The sequence below is a fragment of the Lissotriton helveticus genome, chromosome 5_1 (genome assembly GCF_964261635.1).
Source record: "Lissotriton helveticus chromosome 5_1, aLisHel1.1, whole genome shotgun sequence".
Lineage (NCBI taxonomy): Eukaryota > Metazoa > Chordata > Amphibia > Caudata > Salamandridae > Lissotriton > Lissotriton helveticus.
In genome coordinates this window covers 3,635,728-3,657,640 of record NC_136065.1, presented here as the reverse complement: position 1 = coordinate 3,657,640, position 21,913 = coordinate 3,635,728, and the positions used below count along the sequence as shown (strand labels likewise).

The 21,913-nt window shown below is 47.0% G+C and overlaps 1 protein-coding gene across 1 annotated transcript in view; it reads left to right on the top strand.

Moving 5' to 3' along the window:
- Nucleotides 1–21,913, top strand: part of LOC144754043 (antigen peptide transporter 2-like) — a 149,168-nt gene that overhangs the window by 21,875 nt on the left and 105,380 nt on the right. The window contains exons 2-3 of the mRNA XM_078641555.1: nt 1,949–2,527; nt 9,565–9,679. Coding sequence (XP_078497681.1) covers nt 2,002–2,527; nt 9,565–9,679 — 641 coding nt within the window. The 5' untranslated portion in view covers nt 1,949–2,001. The remainder of the gene's footprint in view (nt 1–1,948; nt 2,528–9,564; nt 9,680–21,913) is intronic.

The window sequence follows — 21,913 nt, the reverse complement described above, 5'->3', positions numbered from 1 at the left end:
TCATAAAAAGCGATTCTTCCTACACAATTGATGACAATACATATATATAATAAAAACAGTAGAGATACAAAACCTGATTTAAACAATGGCAAGGACAGTCCTTCAGTAAAAACATTTAGAACTGACCTATGAAATTCATGCAGTGATAAAAAAGAAAACTGTGCGCCAACTATAGTAAATCAGTTTAGGATATGAAAGCCAATTAATCGAAAGTCACAGTGATGAACCCCGCCCCTTCCTTCAGGACCAAGCAGCATGTAAATAAACTTAGTGCAAAAGCAGTAGGACTAGTGTCCGGCAAAAGGAATAGAGTGGCAGCTTTGTAGTGTCTCTCACCCAAGTTTATAGAGAGCGGCCTAGCCCATACCCTCCTGTCCATGTCGTGCCTCACAGACCCGTGCTCAGCCTTGTCGCACACATTCCCAAGCCAGTTCTACTTTGCTCCCAGAATACTCACTCCTGAGACCACTCATACCTCCTGACATACTCCTATCTTATGCCATATATCACTAACGTTCACCCAGGTCTCAACATGCCAAGTGTTGCTATCATATGCTTAGATAAGCCGCCCTGCCAAACAGCCACTTCAAGTCCTCACAGGCATCTATTACTGTCATATGTAGAGGTGTTTTAAGACATGGGCAAAGTGGGTTCTGGCCCAGGGCCCTGATAGTGGCAGCTCTGTTCTGCTGATTCTTGCCCAGGTGACCTTGATTCATTCTTAAACTGACTGTTTTAAATGCTGTTCTCCTTTAATGTAATTTTAATGTGGGTTTTGTGTGAGAGTCTATTACAGACATTTTGCAGAGAAATGTTATGATTATGTTTCATGCGGCATCCATAAAATGTTTTTTTAGATCAAGACACAGCCTCACATATGAGAAATGGGAGATTATTTGCAGTAAGATTAGTGAGCTGCTGCTATTTTCCAATATTGAAAACACACATCACTATCCCTGAATGTTAGATTTAAACACATTTAGAATGATGACCAGTGTGTCTGTGCACTGTCAGTGACCTGGCCAAAAAGAGCATGAAAGAGCTGAAAACGGATCATGAATTCAAAGCCGTTCCGAATCGGGGCCCCAAAATTCATTTGGACCAGGGCCCCAACATCCTTAAGATGTCCCTTATCACATGCCAAGATAGGCGTGCCTACCAAATGCCAGGCAGATGCACCACATGGCCAGGGCCACACATACCCATTATTGATATAATTTGCCCACTTAGGTACTCAGAAGGGTCTCTGGCCATATGCCAGGTATTGTCACCACATGCCCACATCCTTCTCTAGCAGGTACTGGTATTATAGGCCCAGATAGGCACTCCTGCCAGGTGCACGCAATCTACGCCATAGATAAGCAGTTACTGCGACAGCATTCCCTCTTAGGCGTCATAGGGAGGCATTTCTATCTCCAGCCAGATAGTGCCATCTTATTCGGAAGAACTCTGGCCAGGTGAAGCAGAAGGATCATAGGATGTGGAAGGGGTGATGGCCTGTCACCTATCATGAGTAAATGAAGGGCAAACATTTGAGTTCAGAGGATTCAAACAGAGTTTGTGGGTGGGTGGGTGCGGCATCCTCCGAGTCAGCAGGGTGTGAGTGTTGGCGACCATGCATGGTGCAAACTGCAGGTGCATCTAATTCTGATAAAATGCACACCCACTACTCGACTGCACCCCCTTTTGTAGTCCTACATGAGACTGGGCCTGATTTAGACATTGGCGGACGGGTTACTCCATCACAACTGTGACGGATATATCGTCCGTCGAAATATAGATCCATTATATCCTATGGGATTTGTATTTCAGGGGACGGGATATACAACACAGTTGTGACTGAGTAACCCGTCCACCAAGATATAAATCAGGCCCTTAGTGTTCATTCACTTTGAGGATGTTTTGTAATAAAGTATAAACCTTTTCTAACATTTCTTCTCTCATCCAGGTTCCTTAGACTTTGTTCTGCAAGTGCTTTGAAGACATTGGCTGCTCCTCGCCATGGGTGGACTCCTCTTCCTCCTGGCCTTCAGCCTTGGTGACGTCCTCTTCAGTGCCTCAGCCTCTCGCCTCCTACTGCCCCTTTACCCCATTGAGATCCTCAGCTACATGTGGCTCTTGGCTTTCCTCAAACTCCTGCTGCTCCTCGGTGTAGTTAGGAGACTCCATGGAAAGTTGGACCTCGCCGGAGGTGGCTTCAGCACCAGGACTATCTCACTGTGGCCGGTGGTGGCCTCCCTCACACCCCCTGTCTATGAAACCGCCAAGCTCCTCGCCTTCCGGGGGCCGGTGGAGATGCACTCCGGGGTGTATCTCTCTCTGTGGATGGTGCTCGCCTCAGGGGTGGCCGGCTGGATCTGGGGGCTCCTGTGGCCCTGTCGGTCTCACAAGGATGGAAAAGCAGACTCTTCTGAGGAGAAGGGGCGTCTCAAGGCCTGGGCAGCCTTCAGCAAGCTCTGGCACTACTCCAAGGAGGACAAGGCCTACCTGTCTGGGGCATTCCTCTTCCTGATGCTTGCTGTTGTTGGTGAGTACATGTATGTGTGTGTATTGTGTTTGTGCGTGCTAGTGTGTGTGTATGCAAGCATGTGTGTGTGTGTGTGTGCATGTGTGTGTGCAAGTGCATTTGAGTGCCTCACTGTGTTTTTGCAAACGTGTGCGCCATTTGTCCATTGACTGCCTTTGTGCAAATGCATGTACATTTCTAGTTGCGCACCTGCATGTGTTTGCGTGTAACATGTTTACAGTAGGTGCTGTAAAACAATCCCTCTCTACAGACCCATCAGTAAGGACTCTCCCAAGGGTTGGAATGGGGCAGAAACTAGGGCTAGAGCTTTTGGCGCCTGGGGAAGTCCCTGAGTTTGCCTCCAGTGCAGGTAAGAGCGGGGAGGCGGGGGGAGGGCCACAGACGACAGGGAAAATAAAATTAAAAAGAAAGAAAACCTCTTTCTTGAACCCCCCAAAAAGTGTTGCGGGGGCGAACCTCCCCCCGTTGCTACACCGCTGGCTGGGCACCAAAATAAAAGTGGCCCCCATTAATGAATTAGATAGCTAAAAACGTGGTCCATGTTTGTAAATTGGGGCAGGTTTGATCTTGTGAATATACGCTGCATAAGTGTTTCACAATGTATGGATGCCTGCATGGATTAGAGCTTGCAGCAGGCATGTTTGTTATAATATAAACCAGCCCAGCAGACCATAAAACAGGCCCACAAACTTCCAAAAACGCAGCCAACACAGTGACGTCTCAGACTAACCCATCATCACTGCCTAATTGACCTGTAGGCTAGTCTGACACTGGCCCTCCCTTTAACAGTTTACAGACTGACGAATCTGGGCATCGGACCAGAGGAAGAACTGTCATGGCCGACCAAGACTCTTTGGGCAAAGTTGGGTTCTCTCTTGTGTGTTTCCTCGAAGAAATGATTCTGAAACCCCTGCAATGAGTACAAGTTCCTCTGTGTCTTTCCTTACTCTGGCTTGCATGGATGATGTTACCAGCATGTGGAGTGCTCCAAATACTAACATACTGCTTGTATAGTCCAGGACCCCTCCTAGGGGAGCCCTATGCTCTCGTCATTGCTCCCAGTGACATAGAAACATAGGTTTAAGTCCTCTGTGTCATCATTTGAGCTCTACATCCCTTATTTTCACAAGACGGAAATTGTGTTTTAAAAACTGGAGCCATATCTGAGCTCTTTACACCTGCTTCAATCAAGCAATCAGTAGATTTGTAGAGCACTTCTTGTCACCCTTGAGGCTATTGAGGCACTGACAGGGTCCAGTTGATTAGCTGAATAGCCAGGTCTTCAGGGACGTTCAGAACTCTGAAAGAGACGGGGAGGTCCGTAGATGAAAGGGCAGCTCGTTCTATGTCTTCACTGTTAGGTAGGAGAAGGAGCGACCTCTGCATCTGCTACATCCGATAAGGGGCGTGAGGGTTAGAGAAAGGGACATGGAGCAGAGGTGTCAGTGACGCTGATGGAAGTTCAGGCGGGGGTTGAAGTAGGGGTCCGCACTTGTGTAGGGCCTTGTATGCGTGGGTCAGGAGTTTGTCGGTGTTAAGCATTCTCGGTGCAAGCTGCCCATCTGTGGAGTTCTTGGCCTCTGTTTATAGAACATCAAGCTGACCACCTAGCTTTGGGTAGTGCTAAAATAGGTTTTTATTAAGTTCACCTTCTCAAAGTGGGAGTGGGTGTCTTCTCCTCATGTACCCCCAAGAGGCAGGGCGACGGTGAATTCTGCGATTAAGGAATGCCCATAACTTACCACAGTAGAACATATGGGGTGTTCACAAGCATAAGGGGAACAGGAACATGTCTGATGCACAACTTTACCCCACCCCCTTTCTTTGTTTCCATAGCAGTCAACATTCCCTTTTTTCTGAGAAGTATCAGTGAGTCAGTAAAAATTATGTTTTTAAGATTATAAGACCACAATCTTGCTTCATGTCTGTGGTGTAACACCCAGGGAAAGTTTGTGTCTGTTGATTTATATGACATAAACTCCGAAGTGACATAAACTGTCAAAGGCTATGTGTGTGCTAGTACCGCTTGCTCAGGTCCTGCTTGTTTGCATCTGATATCAACCAGGAATATGACTCTGTGTCCATTGTCCTGTGTACATTGATTGTAAAAGAACTTTCCACCTGCTTTCCGAATCCACCCGATGCAATTAACGATGGACAATAATAATGCATGGGTGATCTTTCACTCCCGTTTTTATAAGGAACTTCCAGCTTGGAAACCTTCTCTATGTTGGGTACAACATTATGAGCATTGCGGGCTCGAAAAACAACTTTGGAATTGGTTCAAACCCAACCTAGCCATGCAATCATGTCTGAAGTTGGCACCTCATTTCCAAACTGTTTCTGTTTCTCGAGGCATTCCACATTATCCCATCGCTGTTGAATATCTATCCAAAAGACTGAGTAATTTTATAAATAATACAAGTATTTTGTACTCTCTGTAGGCTGAAGACATCCAGGTATATCTGAAGGTTTATTCTCAGGATGATGTCTCTTTACTCTGGGCAAAACACAGCCTTGGATACACCTCAAATTTAACACAAATATGGCCAAGGCCCTGATTCACAAAGGGCCTCTGTACTTGTGGCGGAGGCCACACAGTCCAAGAATTTCGACTTTTGTGACATGAAAATCACAATTACTTAATTTACAGTAAAGTCCATGATTTTGAAGGATAGTTAGTATTGTTGTAACATGTTTTTTGTGCATACTTTCTGATTCACAATAAATCAAAATATTATCAATGTAGACGATAACAAATTTGTCCAGGAATTCTCGCAAGATGTCATTGAGAAAAAATTGAAAAGCTGCTGGAGCGTTGCAAAGTCCAAATGGCATAATCATATATTCAAAAAGACCGTACCTGGTTTTAAAAGCAGATTTCCATTGATCACCAGCACACATTGTGACTAGGTGATATGCCCCCTTAAGATCCAATTTGGTTTAGATACAGGCAGCTTTAACTTCATCTAATAATACCGGGATTATAGGAAGTGGGTATTTGTTTTTGATTGTGATTTTATTTAGTGCTCTGTAATCAATGCACAAGGTCAACTCCCCATTGGCTTTAGACACAAAAAATAATGTGGAAGCTGCAGGGGATTTAGATGGCCTTAGTTATAAACCCATTCGAGCGGTAGTGATCTAAGTAGTCTCGTAAATGATTGTTTTCTTTTTCAGACAGAGCATATTTTCGGCAATTAGGAATTACAGATCCTGGGAGCAAATAAATTTGGCAGTCATAAGGGCAATGTGGAGGAAGAGTATTTGGCTGTTTTTAGTTAAAGACATCGCCAAATGATTGATATCGTGCTGGTAGTTGGACGTCCATTTCTGCTGCGGTTGCCACTGAATGTTGACTAAATTCTATTTGTTTTTGAAAGCAGTGTAGTTCACAGTAGTGAGACATACTGACGATAGGTTTTGACACCCAGTCTATAATAGGGTTGTGCAATTTAAGCCAAGGCATCCCAAGTATAAAACCATATTGTGGGGCACTAATGAGATTGAACTGAAAGAGTTCTGTATGGCTTTTGTCCCTAATGTCAAATTGTAAAAACACTTGGTTTGCATGGTCATTGGACCGGAAGACAAACACTCCCACCCACTGTTTGCACAAGTTCTGGTCTTTTCTTTTTTTGATGAGGTAAATCCAAAGTTTGTGCTAAAGCATTGTCTACAAAGTTGCCAGTGGCTCCTGAGTCTCTGAGCACAGTAATGGTATGTGTAAGTTCTAAGGACACTATTAATGTCATTTTTAAGGTTAAATGTGTTTCATGTTCATGGAAGGTTGAACTTATTGAAGGGATTTGCCAACCACTCGAAAAAGTCCCCTCTTCATCTTTTGAGTTAACTTGTTTTCCATTTTGAAGTCTATAGTATTGAATGTTTTTGTTTGTGGGCTTCGGGGTTTTAGTTTGATGAGACAATCTTTAACAAAATATCCTTTTTTGCCACAATACAAGCATTGTTAATTTTTAAGTTGTGCTTCTTTCTCTTCTTTAGATAGGTAAGATCGTACAGTACCTATTTCCATAGGTTCGCTTTGAGTTTTTTGTGTGTTAGTGTTATGGAAAATTCTAGGACGTTCAAACTGTGGAATTCCCCGGTCAGGACGACAACGATCTCCTTTCCTTTACATCATACGATGGTCTATATGAAGGGTCAGATTAATTAAGTCTGTACAATCTTGGGGTTGTGGATCGATTTGAGCTAGAACGTCCTTCAGCTCATCTTTAAGGCCTTGATAATAAATGGCTTGCCTTTTTTCTTCCGGCCATTCCGTTTCAGCCACTATATGGTTCAAATGTGTTAAGTAGGCAACTAATTCACGATTACCCTGCTTTAATTCCGATAATTCTTTGTCCGCTGAAGTAGCCCTAGCAAATACCTTTTCAAATTCCTTTACAAAAGACTTCCAATTACACAAAATTGAGTTGTCACCACGAAATAGAGGTACAGCCCAATCAGCAGCGCCCCCAGCTAGATATGAAATCAGGAACACTACTCGTGATTGAGCACCGGGAAATGAAGAAGGTCTACATGTAAAATGTAATTCAATCTGGGTTAAGAAAATCTGTGTTTTACCGGGATCCCCAGAGTACCGCTCTGCAGATGGGAAAGGGATTTGTGGTGGTACTGTGGCTATGATATTTAGTATAACTGTACTTCCTTGACCTGCTGTGTGCACCACGCTAGGATATTTTCCTAAGGGGACATCAAATGGGGTTTTCTCTGGTGTTCCTCTGATATCTACTTTGTGTTGCAACTGAGTGACCTTGTCTGCAAGTGCTGCTATGCTGGCCTTAGAGTCCGCAAATTCTCGCTGAATCTTACCTAGGACTTTCAAAATATCATCTAAAGAGGCCATTTTGACACCAAAGAGACCAGGAGGTATTAATACCATGGGTTTCCTATTCTGTCACACTCGATTCCTCAGGATCTCTTTGTTGACAGAATGTTCCACAAGTGCAGGGACGACCCCACAACTGCGGGGCCTCTGCCACGAGTGCAGAGACGCCCCCACGACTGCTGTGTCTTCACCACGAGTGCCGAGGCCCTATGTGAATTAGGCCCTGCGTTTCTACTTGCCTCTTCACACAAGTCCTCTACCCAGTGCTAACCTCAACTCTTTGCCGACTGTCACTGATGGTGCCGGATCTCTTGGCCTCATCCTCGATAGCTGACTCAGTTCTCACAAATGTGCACCAATGACACGGCTAGAAATGTGCACCATCGGTTCAGACTTACCAAAGGGATTAAAAAAGTCTTTCCAGAACCACACTGGAGGAAGGAAGTTAGGCTTTGATTCTGTCCAGATTGGGTTATGATTACACTGTCACGCTCGATTCCTCGGGATATCTTTGTTGACAGAATGTTCCACCTCCAGGTAGCTTCAAGTCCGTTTGCTTTTATTGCTCAGACTATTGGAGTGGCCAGGTAAGGGAGAGGGTGTTGGGAATGGAACTGCTGGAAGGGCGACTTACAGAGAAAAAAGCCACTGATTATTCTCAATGTTTCTAACCTTTGCCTTATTGTTTTTATATTGATAAAGTTTGTTTCTAAATTTACTTGAACCTCTGTGGCAGTAAAGATGGAACAGAATGATTAAGGAAAGAGTAGATATTATTATATATTAAGTTCCCCTAGAAGATAAAATGTACAATACCATAAGATGATCATATAATCAAATGTACTAAGGCTCTAAATATTCTATACTCAAAATTATTATTGTGTGCTTATTTCACCTACCAGGTCTAATAATGTTGATGTCTTAAACCTCAGGGGTAATACCTAGGAAGATGAAAAGTCATAAACAGTTAAATCACTCTTCTGACTGTATAGTTCTTCTTTTTAAAGCACAAAAATGATATTGACCATGTCTTGACAATATAGATTAACAGAATGCAGGACCTGCCGAGCACATCCGGTATCTTTAAAGTGCTCCCTGTCATCTCCACGGTTCTGATGCTTTATCACTAGAAACACCAGCTTTCACCACTGAACACAACTCTGCAGACTGTGAGTGCCACCCCTACATCTGCACCTCACCCCCTGACGTTCGCACCACCTCCTGTCTGTGAGTCTTCAAAAAGGAACTACAACTTTTCCTCCTCCACCTCTAGTTCCATTCTTCCGCCCTTGTGTCACTTGAGTAATCTTGTGTCTTGTGAACATCTTCCATTTTCAGTGTCCCTGTATGAGTGATATGCACTCTTCCTTCTAAATACCTGAAAGGTCTGTACCTCCCTACCTCACAGGTTTAGGATATCTTCACCCCACGACCTTTGGGATGTTCATGGCTCTGGATCTCATTCCTCTTTCTTCTGAACTGAGCTTAGGTCTCCTCAGATGATGAACTTCTGGTCTTGTTGTCTCTCTGATTCCACATTGTGACTCTCTGTGACCCGTATGTAGGCAGAGCACCAGCTGTTGCTTTTTGTTCTCTTGTCTGGCTCTCTGTTTGTCACCTGCCTGCCCTAGGTGAGGTGCTCTGATGATCAAGAGTCTTGCAAGTAAACATATAAACATTAGCACTTTAACAGCTATGATGGAAGAGGCAAGAAGGACAAACAATGATAGTTGAGGAGTGTGAGATGCAGCTCTTGGCTCGACCCCCCCCAACTGTCACCAGGGGTGACAATTGTCTCTTCACCCCTGCAGCTGGCCTCAGTTCTAAGCAGTGCCAAGAAGCCCTCATGGTGTGAGACACAGCCCCACTGCTCAGCTTGCTGAGCTCAGATAGTGTGAGACTTAGCACCTCGCCACTCCAGATGGCTGCAGCTCTATGGTTGATGATTCCAACAGAGAGTGAGCAGTGACCCCTTTACCCCTCCATCTGGCAGCAGATACCCCCTGTCCTGAGGTGCTCATAGGATGAGAGACACACATTCTCCTGTAAGTATTCACCTATCTCGATGGGTCGGAAGGAGTGAGTAAGTTGTGTGTTGTTTGCTTCTTGCACAGTTGAGTTCGGTGACCGGAGCAGGTAGTGCTCAGTCTGTATCACTCACCCTCTCCCTCTCTCTCTTGTCCAGGTGAGATGTTCATCCCGTACTACACCGGCAGAGTCATCGACATTCTGGGCTCCAAGTACAGAGAGGCCGACTTCTTTGCCGCCATCTTCTTCATGTCCATATTCTCCATGGCCAGGTGAGTAGAGGTTACAATGGTTTTTGGGTGGCCTCAACGAGGTCCTGAGGGAAGTGTTGTAAATTATGAAATTAATTCATAAAATTAATTATGGGAGAGAGTCTTAGTAGAATACCATATAGTTCAGTTTTATTATAATATTGAACAAAAATTAATGCAAAATCAATTAACAATAGCAATAATGACTTTCTTATCAGGTGCTCACAAATGTGACAGAAGTGCTTAAAGTGACTTTAGTGAATATATTAAAAAAACATTATATACATTTATATACAAAATGTCACCACAAGGGTATTCCCACATACGTTATATACAGTAAAAATGGGGGAGTTTTCCTTGAGTTTTGTCGACGGCGTTTCGATCTGATTTATTTTAGATCATCATCAGGACGTGAGCTTCCCTGAAACTAACAACGCTATTGTCCTTACCATCTTAAACATACACTTTACTGAGATAATACTGTACATGTTTTAAAAAAAAACCAAACCGGCGCTGGTGTCACTATTCTCTTAGACATGCGCATGATCTAGACAATATCGCGCATGCGCGCAGCTAGACTCTACCGGCGCATGCGTTTAAAAACACTCAGGAAGCAAGAGAGTAGTGCTCGAGAGAACGCCAGATCGGGAAGTTATCTGCGTTGCCGGACGGCTCAGAACCAAGCGGTGTTTAAGTAAGTGCTAGCATTAGGATAAATAACGTCTAGTCCCCGTATTTCTCTCTTAATGGAATTGCTAGGATACACGAATCTAACTGGCGTGTATCGGTTATTATTTTTCTGTTTTTTGATTAGCTCCCGCATTGATGCAGTCCTTGAGCCACTGAGGCGAATAATAGAATCCTCGTACCTCGTAACGTCTACCCCGCCACGGAAATTATACCTGGCCCAGGGATTAAGACTGGCTCCACAATTCTTCAATTCCAAATTGTGAATAGGTAAAAATATCTTAGAATGTGAATACTAAAGTCGGGCTCAATTAAACAATTGAAATTATGAGCTACACAATTGATTTTCTGTTTCTTTTAGATACTTCTTTGGAAACAAAGACCCTTAATACTAGCAACTTTAGCCTCTGCAATTACTGGCGCTTTTTGCACAGACTACGTGTAAGTGTTAAGTTGAAATTACTTTGCCAGGGCCATTTGCTGTACCCTCCTTAATTGTAAATGTAATCATCTTCCCTTTATTTCTAAAGGTAGATTCACGAGACTGGTCCAATTAATTTCCCTGCCTCGTAGGAATTCAAGTTTCTTTAAGTAAGTGCACAAGTAAAGTAAAATGCGTAAACTAGTCCCCAACTGGCCAGGTCCAGGACTAGAACTGCCACTTGCAGTGCAGCCTAAAAAATTTGTGGTTTGACCTAATTTATAAGTGATTGTGGGCAATTTAATAACGTCTCAACTATCAATTTCTTTTGTGGAAATCTGGGAGTATAGATTAATTTATTGGTCTGTCTTGTATAATACCTTAGAACTAAAACTAATTCTAATCCTATTATTAGTTTCAGGGAAGCTCACGTCCTGATGATGATCTAAAATAAATCAGATCGAAACGCCGTCGACAAAACTCAAGGAAAACTCCCCCATTTTTACTGTATATAATTTATGTGGGAATACCCTTGTGGTGACATTTTGTATATAAATGTATATAATGTTTTTTTAATATATTCACTAAAGTCACTTTAAGCACTTCTGTCACATTTGTGAGCACCTGATAAGAAAGTCATTATTGCTATTGTTAATTGATTTTGCATTAATTTTTGTTCAATATTATAATAAAACTGAACTATATGGTATTCTACTAAGACTCTCTCCCATAATTAATTTTATGAATTAATTTCATAATTTACAACACTTCCCTCAGGACCTCGTTGAGGCCACCCAAAAACCATTGTAATTTCTGCAAGTACTCTTAACCCCAGGTTGTATTAATGGGGTACCCTTGTTCTCTTTAAACACAGGTGAGTAGAGGGGTCTCAAACTGCAGCCGCCAGTGGTGTCCCCCAAAGGCCGTCAGACAAATATCAATGATTCCCAGCCTTGGGGTCCTAGGACAGTCCGAGGTTACAGGGCAGTATTCTGAAGTCCCCCACAGAGTAAGTGGCACTCAACAACAGCAATGTCAATCACTCAATCAGCCATTTGTTAAGTGTGACTACTCACCCGTAACGGTCTCAAGGCGCTGGGGGTAGGGTGGGCGGTGCAGGTTCCAGTCCATCAAGGAGGGGGGGGGTCTGTCGATTAGCCAGGATTTGAAGTCTTTTTCGAAGATCGGAAGCGATGTTGTCGCTCGGAGGTGGAGCGGCAGGGCGTTCCAGGCTCTGGCCGTGAGGAAGAAGGAACGGCCTCCCGATCTGGTCTTTCTGGTGCGGGGGACCATGGCATAGGAGAGCTGGGCTGATCGTAGGGTCCTTCGGGGTGCATGGAAATTTAGTCGGCTGTTCAAGTATGCTGGTCCGGTGTCGTGGAGGGCCTTGTGTGCGTGGGTGACCATCGTGAAGGTGACTCTGGCCTCGATGGGGAGCCAGTGTAGTGTGCGCAGGTGCTGGGAGATGGGGCAGTGTCTTGGCAGGTTGAGGACCAGTCTTGCAGCGGCGTTAGGGTGCAGTGAGAGACTGTTATGAACGCAGCTGAGAGGTCGAGGAGGATGAGGGCTACTATTTGTCCTTTGTCCAGTAGGGTGTGGATGTCGTCTGTAGCAGCGAGGAGGGCAGTTTCCGTACTGTGTTTTTTTCTGAAGCCGGATTCGGATGAATGTGGCGAGTTGGCTGTTGATGGCTTTCTCAAGGACATTCGCTGGGTACGGGAGCAGGGAGATGGGTCTGTAGTTTTTTTGGTCAGTGGGGTCCGCCAAGGATTTCTTCAGGAGGGGGTTGATCTCGGCGTGTTTCCAGTTGTCAGGGAATGAGGCGGTTGCCAGGGAGTGGTTGATGGTGTGGTGGAGTATGGGTGCGGTTGTGTCGGCGGCTCTGTTGACGAAATGGTGGGGTCAGGGGTCTGTGGGGGCCCCAGAGTGGATTGACTTCATTGTGTCTTCAGTGGTGAGGGCTGTCCAGTTGTCAATCGCTGACTTCAGGGTGTTGGGGTGGTTGGCGGGGGTTCAGTGTGTTGGTTGTCTTCGTCAAAGTTGTCGTAGATGCTCTTGATTTTGTGGTGAAAGAAGGTGCTGAGTTTGTCGCAGAGGTCTTGTGAGGGAGGAATATCCATTGATTCGCTGGTGGGTTTGGCAAACTCCTTGATGATGTTGAAGAGTTATTTGCTGTTGTGTGCGTGTGTGGAGATTCTGTCATTTTTTTCCTTGTTTTTCTGATGAGTAGGTGGTGGGCGTTGGTAGCGGCTCTGAAGTTGTTGTGTGCTTCTGTGGATTTGGTGTTCCTCCAGGCCTTTTCGAGGCGGCGGCAAGTGCATCTGGACTCTCGAAGTTTGGTGGTAAACCATCTGGTTTTCTTGGCTTGGGTGCTGTTGTTTTTCTTGAGGTGGGCTATGGTGTTCGCACTGTCAGAGATCCATCTGTGCAGGGTTCGGGCTGCGGTGATGGGGTAGTCATTTCCCAAGGTGGTTGGGGTGGAGTTGCTGAGTGAGGAGGTGAGCTGGTCGTCAATGATTCTGGTCCAGTTTTGTCGTGGGAGCATTTGCTGGTCTCTGTGGATGGTGGGTGTTCTGAAGGTGAAGTGGACGCATCGGTGGTCAGTCCATGGGAGTTCGGTGGTGTGGCTGAAGGTGATGGAGTTTCCTGTTGTGAAGAGGGGGTCGAGAGCGTGTCCTGCAGAGTGCGTTGGTTCGGTCACGATTTGGCGGAGTCTAATGTTGTGGAGGTTGTCCAGGAGGGATGTGGTGTTGGGGTCCAGCTGGTTGTCGAGGTGGAAGTTGAGGTCTCCCAGCAGGGTGTAGTTGGTGGATGCGATGGCATGCGGGAGATGATGTCCATGATAGAGTTGACGAGAAGTCAGCGGAGTCCAGGGGGTCAGTAGATGAGGGTTCCTCGGAGGGTGGAGTTAGGGCTGGCCAGTATCTTGAAGTGAAGGTGTGTGGTTTCGTCAGGGAGTGTGCTCAAGTGGAAGGTGGATTTGTGGACGATGACGATTCCTCCTCCCGGGCGGGTGGGGTGGTCCTTCCTGGAGATCTTGTATCCTTGGGGTATGGCGATGGCGATGTCCGGTCCTGAGTTGGTGTTGGTCCAGGTTTCAGTGAAGAACGCTACATCCGGGGTGGTGCTGTCGAGGAGGTCCCAGATTTCGGTGGCGTGTTTGTTGAGGGATCAGACATTGAGCAGGATGCATTGCGAGGTCTTCGGTACGTGTGTGTTCTTGCGGTTGGGTTGTGCTGGGTCTGTGTTCCTAGCGGTGCTGTAGGTTTGTCAGCAGCGGTGACAGCTGAAGGGTCCGTTGGTGTTGGCTGGTGAGGCTAGCCTGCAGTTGTTGTTGCGGCCTGGGTTGAGTGCGTGGAGTGCTGCTGGGTCATAGCGTTGGCGATGTGGAGGTCCAGGGTTCCTGGTATGGTTGTGGTCGGGTTGCAGACGGGCTAGCCTCTGGGGCGCCAATTGCGCGCGGCCGCCATTAGGTAGGGGTTGGGGAGGGCTGGACAGCTGGAAGGCGGGAGCGGGGAGGGGAGCTGAATTGGGGAGGTCGCGCTGGGGGGGCCGCGGGTGCAGCAGCTGCAGGGAAAGCGGGCAGGAAAGGATGGAAAAGGAGGAGTAAAGGAAAAAGGAAATAGAGCAGAAAGGAGCAGAAATGAAGAAAAGTGCAGAAAGGAGAAGAAAAAGAGGGTAGAAAAACAAGTGAAAAAACACGTGAAAAACGAGTGAAAAACACGTGAAAAACTGAGCTATAGAAAGGAGATAGAGGTCCACTGTGGGTGGAGGAGGGCCTCGAGCACCAAACACTCGAGAGTGCGGGGGCAGGCCTCACTTAATGGTGGAGCTGCGAGGGAGGGGGAGCAATTTCACTGACAATGAGTCAACTCAGTTCTCCCCCAGAAGTGGATGAAGTGTGGGTGGAATACATTATAGCATGCCCGAGGGGCTCCCACATCAGCACAGCTGGCTGGAGAGAAGGCAGGCTTCTTCCATGGTGCAAGGGTGCCTGCCTCGGCACTAGGCAGCAGTTTGTGGACCAGCGCAAGGCGAGAGCGGACTGCGGCATATAATGTCCAGTACGCCGCATCCCTGCCCCCTCCCTTTCATGCAGCAAGGTGGCTTGATGCGTTGTGCTGCGTGAAGTAGTGATACAAAAGGGCCCAAGATTCTCCATCTGGATAGTATTTGCAGCCCTATATTGTGTTTCGCTGCTGATCTACAAGTGTGAAGAAGGAGTTTAAATATAGATTGTACGGAGGTTTTAGTTTGGGTGAATAAAATTGGAGCCTCAAAATTGTTAAAACGAGTTTTTTTGGGTGTTTTTTTTAAACTTTTTATTATACAAGTGTCAGCATCCATATACATTACATAGGCACAAGTTATAATACAAGTTTCTCGTTGACGTTCAAAACTTGCGGCTTATGGACATGCAGGAATAATCATTACACAATTGAATTCTTCCTAGATGACCCCAGCCACCCACCAACCCCTCCTCTTCTAACTACCAGATATCCCCCCATTCCCCCTAAAATCTTCTCATCGTTGCCAGACTTTCTCCCATTTTTTGGGGAAGCCCGGCTCTCATAGATTGTCTTTTCTGCTGCACAGCACCAGTCCATATCTCTCTTCCATTGTGACACTTTCAGCGGTTGAAGTGCCCCCCATGCCCCTGCAACATTTCTTTTTGCCACCATTGCAGCCACCAGTAGCCAAATTCTATGATATTTGAACCAATTATGTTCCCCCGGAGGCGCATAGCATGTACCACCTGGCGTCCAGGAGACTTCTTGCTCAATCACTTCTGACATAATCTGAGCCACCTTCCTCCAATATTTCTGTATTATTTGGCATTCTCACGGGATATGAAAGAATGTACCCCTCTGAGTGCACCCTCTCTGACATTCCTGTTAGTATACGTCCCAGCTTGAACATGAGTGTGCTGGTATAATATGACCTATGCAGGATTCTCAGTTGGACCAGTCTGAATCGTGCCCGGATCGCCACCTCCCTAGGACTCTGCACCGCCTCCGCCCATCATCATCTTCTAACAGGCCCACATCAGATTCCCAGGCCTCCCGTAGCTTTATGAGTAGGTCTGGGGAATTATTTATTATCTTCTTGTATGTGCATGAGAGAGCCTTCTCCAGAATGGGGTTTTATAGTAACCAGTCCTCTAGTGGACTATATTCGGGGATCGGATCCTCATCTTTGAGGTGCCCGCCCAGCGCATGCTTCAGTTGCAGATATCTGTAGTGTTCTGTGGGCACCAATTGATATTCTTTATGTAGCCCTGAAAACGTAATCACAGCCTGCCTTTTCTACACGTCTCCTAGGCGTAAAATATCTATTAACTTCCATTTCGAGACGCCCTGCAGCCTACCTGCATCCCGGAGCATTTCTCTGTTCCACAAAGGAGTCTGCTCTGTTGGCCGGTTGGTCCAACCCAAAAACCTACTGGTCTTTGACCACACTGTCAATACTATCTGAGTATGTGGGGGCATGTTTCCCGTTCTCACTCGGCCATACAGTGCCCCCAAGTAGCCGTTGGGCCCCAAAGCCCAATGATCCACCCTACACACCGGGTCATTCCTATCTGCAAATACCCAATCATTAATGACCATTAGGTGCGGGTCCAGTAGTACTTTTGAAGATCTGGGATGGCCAAAGCTCCCTCATACACCCCTTCTGTGGTTTGGCCAGAGCCATCCGTGCACCCCGCCATCCCACGGCAACGTTCTCAGCTCGATATCCACGTCTTTTAAGAATTTGTCTGGTTTGGGGCAAGGGGTATTTTGTATAATGTATAGTAATTGCGGCAGGGACATCATTTTGAAGAGGACTGCTCTGCCCATATGGGATATCGGTAACGTCCTCCAGTGGGTTACATCTCTCCTTAAACGTTCCAACTGCGGCTTTAGGTTCCCTGCCAAAAACTCTGAGTCTCTTTTCCCTATCTGTATGCCCAGATATTTAAAACTATCTTTAATCTGTAGCTTGGAGTCTGCTCGCAATAATGGGGGTTTGCCCACTCGACAACATATGTAGGAGAGACTTATCCCCGTTGATCTGGTATCCAGAGTATCCTTCAAAAAGCTTAAAAACCTGAAGCAGCGGGTTGATTGTGAACCGTGGTCTCATTGCATATAAGAGAACATCGCCCGCATATAATGATATCCTCTCTTCCCACTGATCTCCCCCGCATATGCACGATATTACCGGGTACCCCCGGACCCAAGCCGCGAGTGGTTCCAGCGCCAGTGCAAATAAGATCAAAGATAAAGGGCACCCTTGTCTCGTACCCTTCCGGAGAGCAAAAGAGCGGGACACCGAACCATTAACTCGAACTCTGGCCAGGGGCTGCGTATACAGCAGCTTGATCCATGAATGGAATTGAGGGCAGAAACCAAACCGCCTCAGGACTTCTAATAGATAATGCCACTCCATACTATCAAACGCCATACGGGCATCCAGTGACAGCAGCGTAGCTTCCTGCGTAAACATCATGAACAGCCTGTAGGGCAGGTTCTTCCACATTTGCGTCATCCGTAATGGACGCCGTATCACAAAGCTCGCGATTGAGTCCTGCCCTCTTCGGTCCCTTCGTGGCCGCTCTGGCAGGTGTGAATTCTCACTTTACTCTCCTGATTCCATCTCAATTTCCTTCCTGTTCGCTGAGGCTGCCTGGGCGGCTGCCAGTTGTCTAAAGTTTAATTCAGATAAACACAGGTCCTTGTCCTGGGTGAGCCTCCCAGGGTCTTCTCCGGCACTTGGTGGCGGTGAGGAAAGTGGTGTATTATATGGTGTGGTTGTGTGACCTCACTGTGGAACACACTCACTCACTGGGTCCAGTCAGCCTCGTTTGTACAACCTTAGCTCAACCCTGAGAGGCTGTTGCTTCGAGCAGCCAGGCTTAGACAAAGGAACACGTGTAAAGCATTTAGAAGAAACAAATCAACGAAATAAGAAAGTCGCACAACACAAAAGAAATCCAAAACCAGTTCCTACAAACAGATCGTATTTTTATGAATGTTTAGTCACCAGAATGAACACAATTGGCCGGAGGGTTCTGGGGAAATAGATCTTTGAGTAAAACGTAAATCACAGTAAAAGTCCAACAAGCACTGATAACCGTACAGTTTGGAAACTTTGTAAAATGTTTAGAAAGTTGTGTTCGACTATTCGGGCCCACTTTGGGTGGCATTTCTCTATCTGTAAGGAGGTAAAGAGGTAAAGAGGGCTTGTGAAGAACCTTAGGACAGTTACCTTGTCACCAAAGCAGTCTCCAGTCCAGTTCTAAGCTCTATGGGCGATCCCCATAGACATCAATGGAGTGGTCCTTATGCAAGGGATACAAGCTGCTGAACATGCCGTAGCTTACTTCTTGATTCACGGTCCAGGTGTACTGACTATGGCTACAGGAACTGAAGTCATTCAAAGTCCTCTTTGGTCTGGCAAAAGTTTAGTTGCCATTGGACTACTGGTCTATGGTCACTGCAAAACCGGCGGTTTCCTTTGGTGAAGGCTAGGGTTGCTTTTGAGCGGCCAAACTGCTCTCTGATGACTCTCCCAGGTCCAGCAGACTCGGATGCGACTTTTCAATGTTGGCACTTCATCTCCGTCAGCAAGTTGGTAGTCAGTGTCGATCGAGAGATTGTGGCTACTGGCTAGCCAAGGCGGGCTTCTTTCGCTTTTATGGCCCTGGTTCTGTAACAGGAAGTCATCCAACTGACTCTTGGGGTTCACCTTTTCTGTCTGGGGCTCAGGAGTGACTTTGCCATGAGCCAGTCACCACAACTATAATCCTCTCCTTGCTAGCCCAAGGATCAGCAGGTGCAGGCCAGGGGTTGGTGCAGCGTCTCTTGCCAGGTTCAGGGAACACAAGGTCACTCCTTCTATGGTCCCCTCTCCAATCCAGTCGTTATCTGTGGTCTGGGTGCTAGGATTGTTATATTTATGCCCAGAAAGTACCTTTAGGGGATGAAGCATTTACTAGCCAATGAGATAGCAGGTCCCCTCTCACTGATGATGACTTAGTGCAATGTATGGTATCTAGCTATCCCAGAGTGCACTATTCCGCCCACTCTTGGGCTGGCACAGTTAAGAGCATGGGGGGTAGGGCGGGGCAGCGGGGGGTAATCGACAGATGTCAGCATAGGAAAAATTCAATAAAAAAATAAAACCACTTACCTTGCGCTCGGCGATGCGGTGAGTGCCAGGTAAGTGGTTTTATCAATTTTTTTATTTAATTTTTGCTATCCCATCATCTGTCGACTCCACCCACCCCACTGCTCTTACCTGTGCCGGCTGCGCCTTCCAATGTGCCTCAGGCATGTGAGCCGACGCGTGTGCCATGTTTGTGAGCCCACCCGTGTGCCCATGTGTGTGAGCCCATATGTATGTCCATGTGTGTGAGCCCACGTGCATGTGCCCTCGTTTTTGAGCCCACACTTGTGCCCTCGTTTGTGAGCCCATGCGTGGGTCCATGTGTCTTTGCCCCTGGTTTAACGTTACCTCGCTCTCACAGCTGTTGGTTCTGTCCTGGGAGAAGCAGGGCAGGCAGGGGACCTCCAGACAGAGAGCTTCAAAGCGCTGTAAGTCATGTGACAACTTCAGAGCTGCAGATGCCTCGGTCATTCATTGTCAGGAATCAGGCGAACGAACAGGGCAGACCGCTCTGCTGACTCCTCGGGCCAACTATCAGGGGACACAGACCCCTCTGCTGAACCCTCGGGTGGGCTAACAGGGCACACAGACCTCTCTGCTGACCCCTCGGGTGAACTGACAGGGCACACAGACCTCTCTGCTGACCCATCGGGTGAACTAACAGGGCACACAGACCTCTCTGCTGTCACAGACCTCTCTGCTGACCCATCGGGTGGGCTAACAGGGCAGACAGACCTCTCTGCTGACCCCTCAGGTGGACTGACAAGGCTCACAGACCTCTCGGCAGAACCCTCAGGTGAACTAACAGGTCACACAGACCTCTCGGCAGAACCCTCAGGTGAACTAACAGGTCACACAGACCTCTCTGCGGTCACAGACCTATCTACTGACCCATCGGGTGGGCTATCAGGGCACACAGACCTCTCTGCTGACCCCAATGTGGACTGACAGGGCACACAGACCTCTCTGCTGACCCATCGGGTGAACTAACAGGGCAGACAGACCTCTCTGCTGACCCCTCAGGTGGACTGACAGGGCACACAGACCTCTCTGCTGTCACAGACCACTCTGCTGACCCATCGGGTGGGCTAACAGGGCAGACAGACCTCTCTGCTGACCCATCGGGTGGGCTAACAGGGCAGACAGACCTTGCTGCTGACCCCTCGGCGAACTAACGGGGCAGACAGACCTCTGTGCTGATTCCTTGGGCAAACTAACTGGGGGGCCGACAGACCTAACTGCGGAACTCCTCGGGCGAACAAACAGGGCAGAAAGACCTCTCTACTGTCACAGACTTCTCTACTGACACAGATCTCTCTGCTTACCCGTGGAGCGAACTAACTGGGTAGACAGACCTCTCGCCTCCCAATTATTCCATAGCCAGGGACTGATATAAGAAGTATTTGCAAGGCAATAGGTCTCTCATTGCTGAAACTTTGAGCTATTGGTGTTGCTAGTAATAATAAAACACCAATATCTCAAATGTTCAGTAATGGTAGAGCTAATGCATTGCAAATGCTTGTTGCGGCCATCTGCCCTGGACCCATTAACACTACCATGTGAGACACCCACAGTTCAGAGAAGCATCTGGAACAGGTGTTTGTTTGGGAGTATTTTGGATCAAACTGATTTCCTGTAACATTCTGCAACTTTCTACAATCGCAAACGCAGAACAGAGCACAGACACAGGCACTCTTCTTATTGTTGTGCTCATTAGTTGCCCGGACAGGACCTTTCCTGAAAGGGTCTCACCTGAGAAGTGTTGTATTATATGTACTCAAGTATACATGAGCCCTATAGAAACACTTTAGATTTGTAACATTAATTCCTCAGTGCTTTAATTCTGCCACTATTGGGTGAGGTCAAGCTAGCTGATGGTAAAGTAAAGCTAGCTGATGGCCCCGCTGGGTAGCTTGTTGGCCCCGAGTCTTCAAACTTTGATTAACCTTTCCCTTAAGGAAGGGCTGGTGCCTAGTATCTGGAAAAGGGCAGTTGTGAACCCTATTCGTCAAAATACGGCGTTACCATGGTCAGACCTTAACAACCTCCGTCCGATTTCTCTCTTGCCCCATCTGAGTAAGATGGCTGAGAAACATGTCAACACCCATGTGTCCAAATTCATTGAGGCAGCGGACGGTCTGGACCCTTCTCAATCTGGGTTCAGACCTAATCACAGCACCGAATCAGCTCTCCTCTCCGTGACCGATACCATCCGGATGGCACAGGATAGAGGAGGCTCTATGATTCTGGTGCTGTTAGATTTATCCGCTGCCTTCGACACGGTGTCACATGACATTCTCGTCAGCCGTCTGAAGATGGTAGGGATAGGCGGAATGGCTCTTTCATGGTTAAAGAGTTTTATTACTGGCCGCTCACAGACTGTTAGATTGGGCTCCCATATGTCCATCTCTAGGGAGCTCACCAAGGGGGTTCCACAGGGCTCATGCCTAAGCCCCACATTGTTCAATGTGTATGTGGCCCCCTTGGCTGGTATTGTGAGGGAACATGGGTTCACACCTATATCCTATGCTGATGACACCCAGCTTTTGTTCCCTTTCCAGACCATGACGCCAGCAACTAAAAGCTCCTTCGCCGCAGGTATGAGAGCCATATCCAATTGGATGACCTCCAATTGCCTACAGTGTGATGTGGGCAAGACGGAGGTCATGCTTTTTGGAGATGCTCCGCTCCTGTGGTCACCTGAGTGGCGGCCTCCCGATCTAGGCTCTGCTCCCTGTCCAAAGGAGATAGTGAAAAACTTGGGGGTCAAGCTAGATCGATCCTTGATACTCAAGGACCATGCTGCCCAGGTAACAGGATCCTGTATGAGGGTCATCGGACTATTGAGGAGAGTCTTCCCATATTTAGCAGATAGCCACAGGAAAACTCTAGTGCAGGCATTGGTGATCAGTAGGCTAGACTACTGTAATGGGCTGCTTGTTTCCGCTAATGAAGAACAGTTAGGCAGGCTACAAGTAGCCCAAAACACAGCAGCC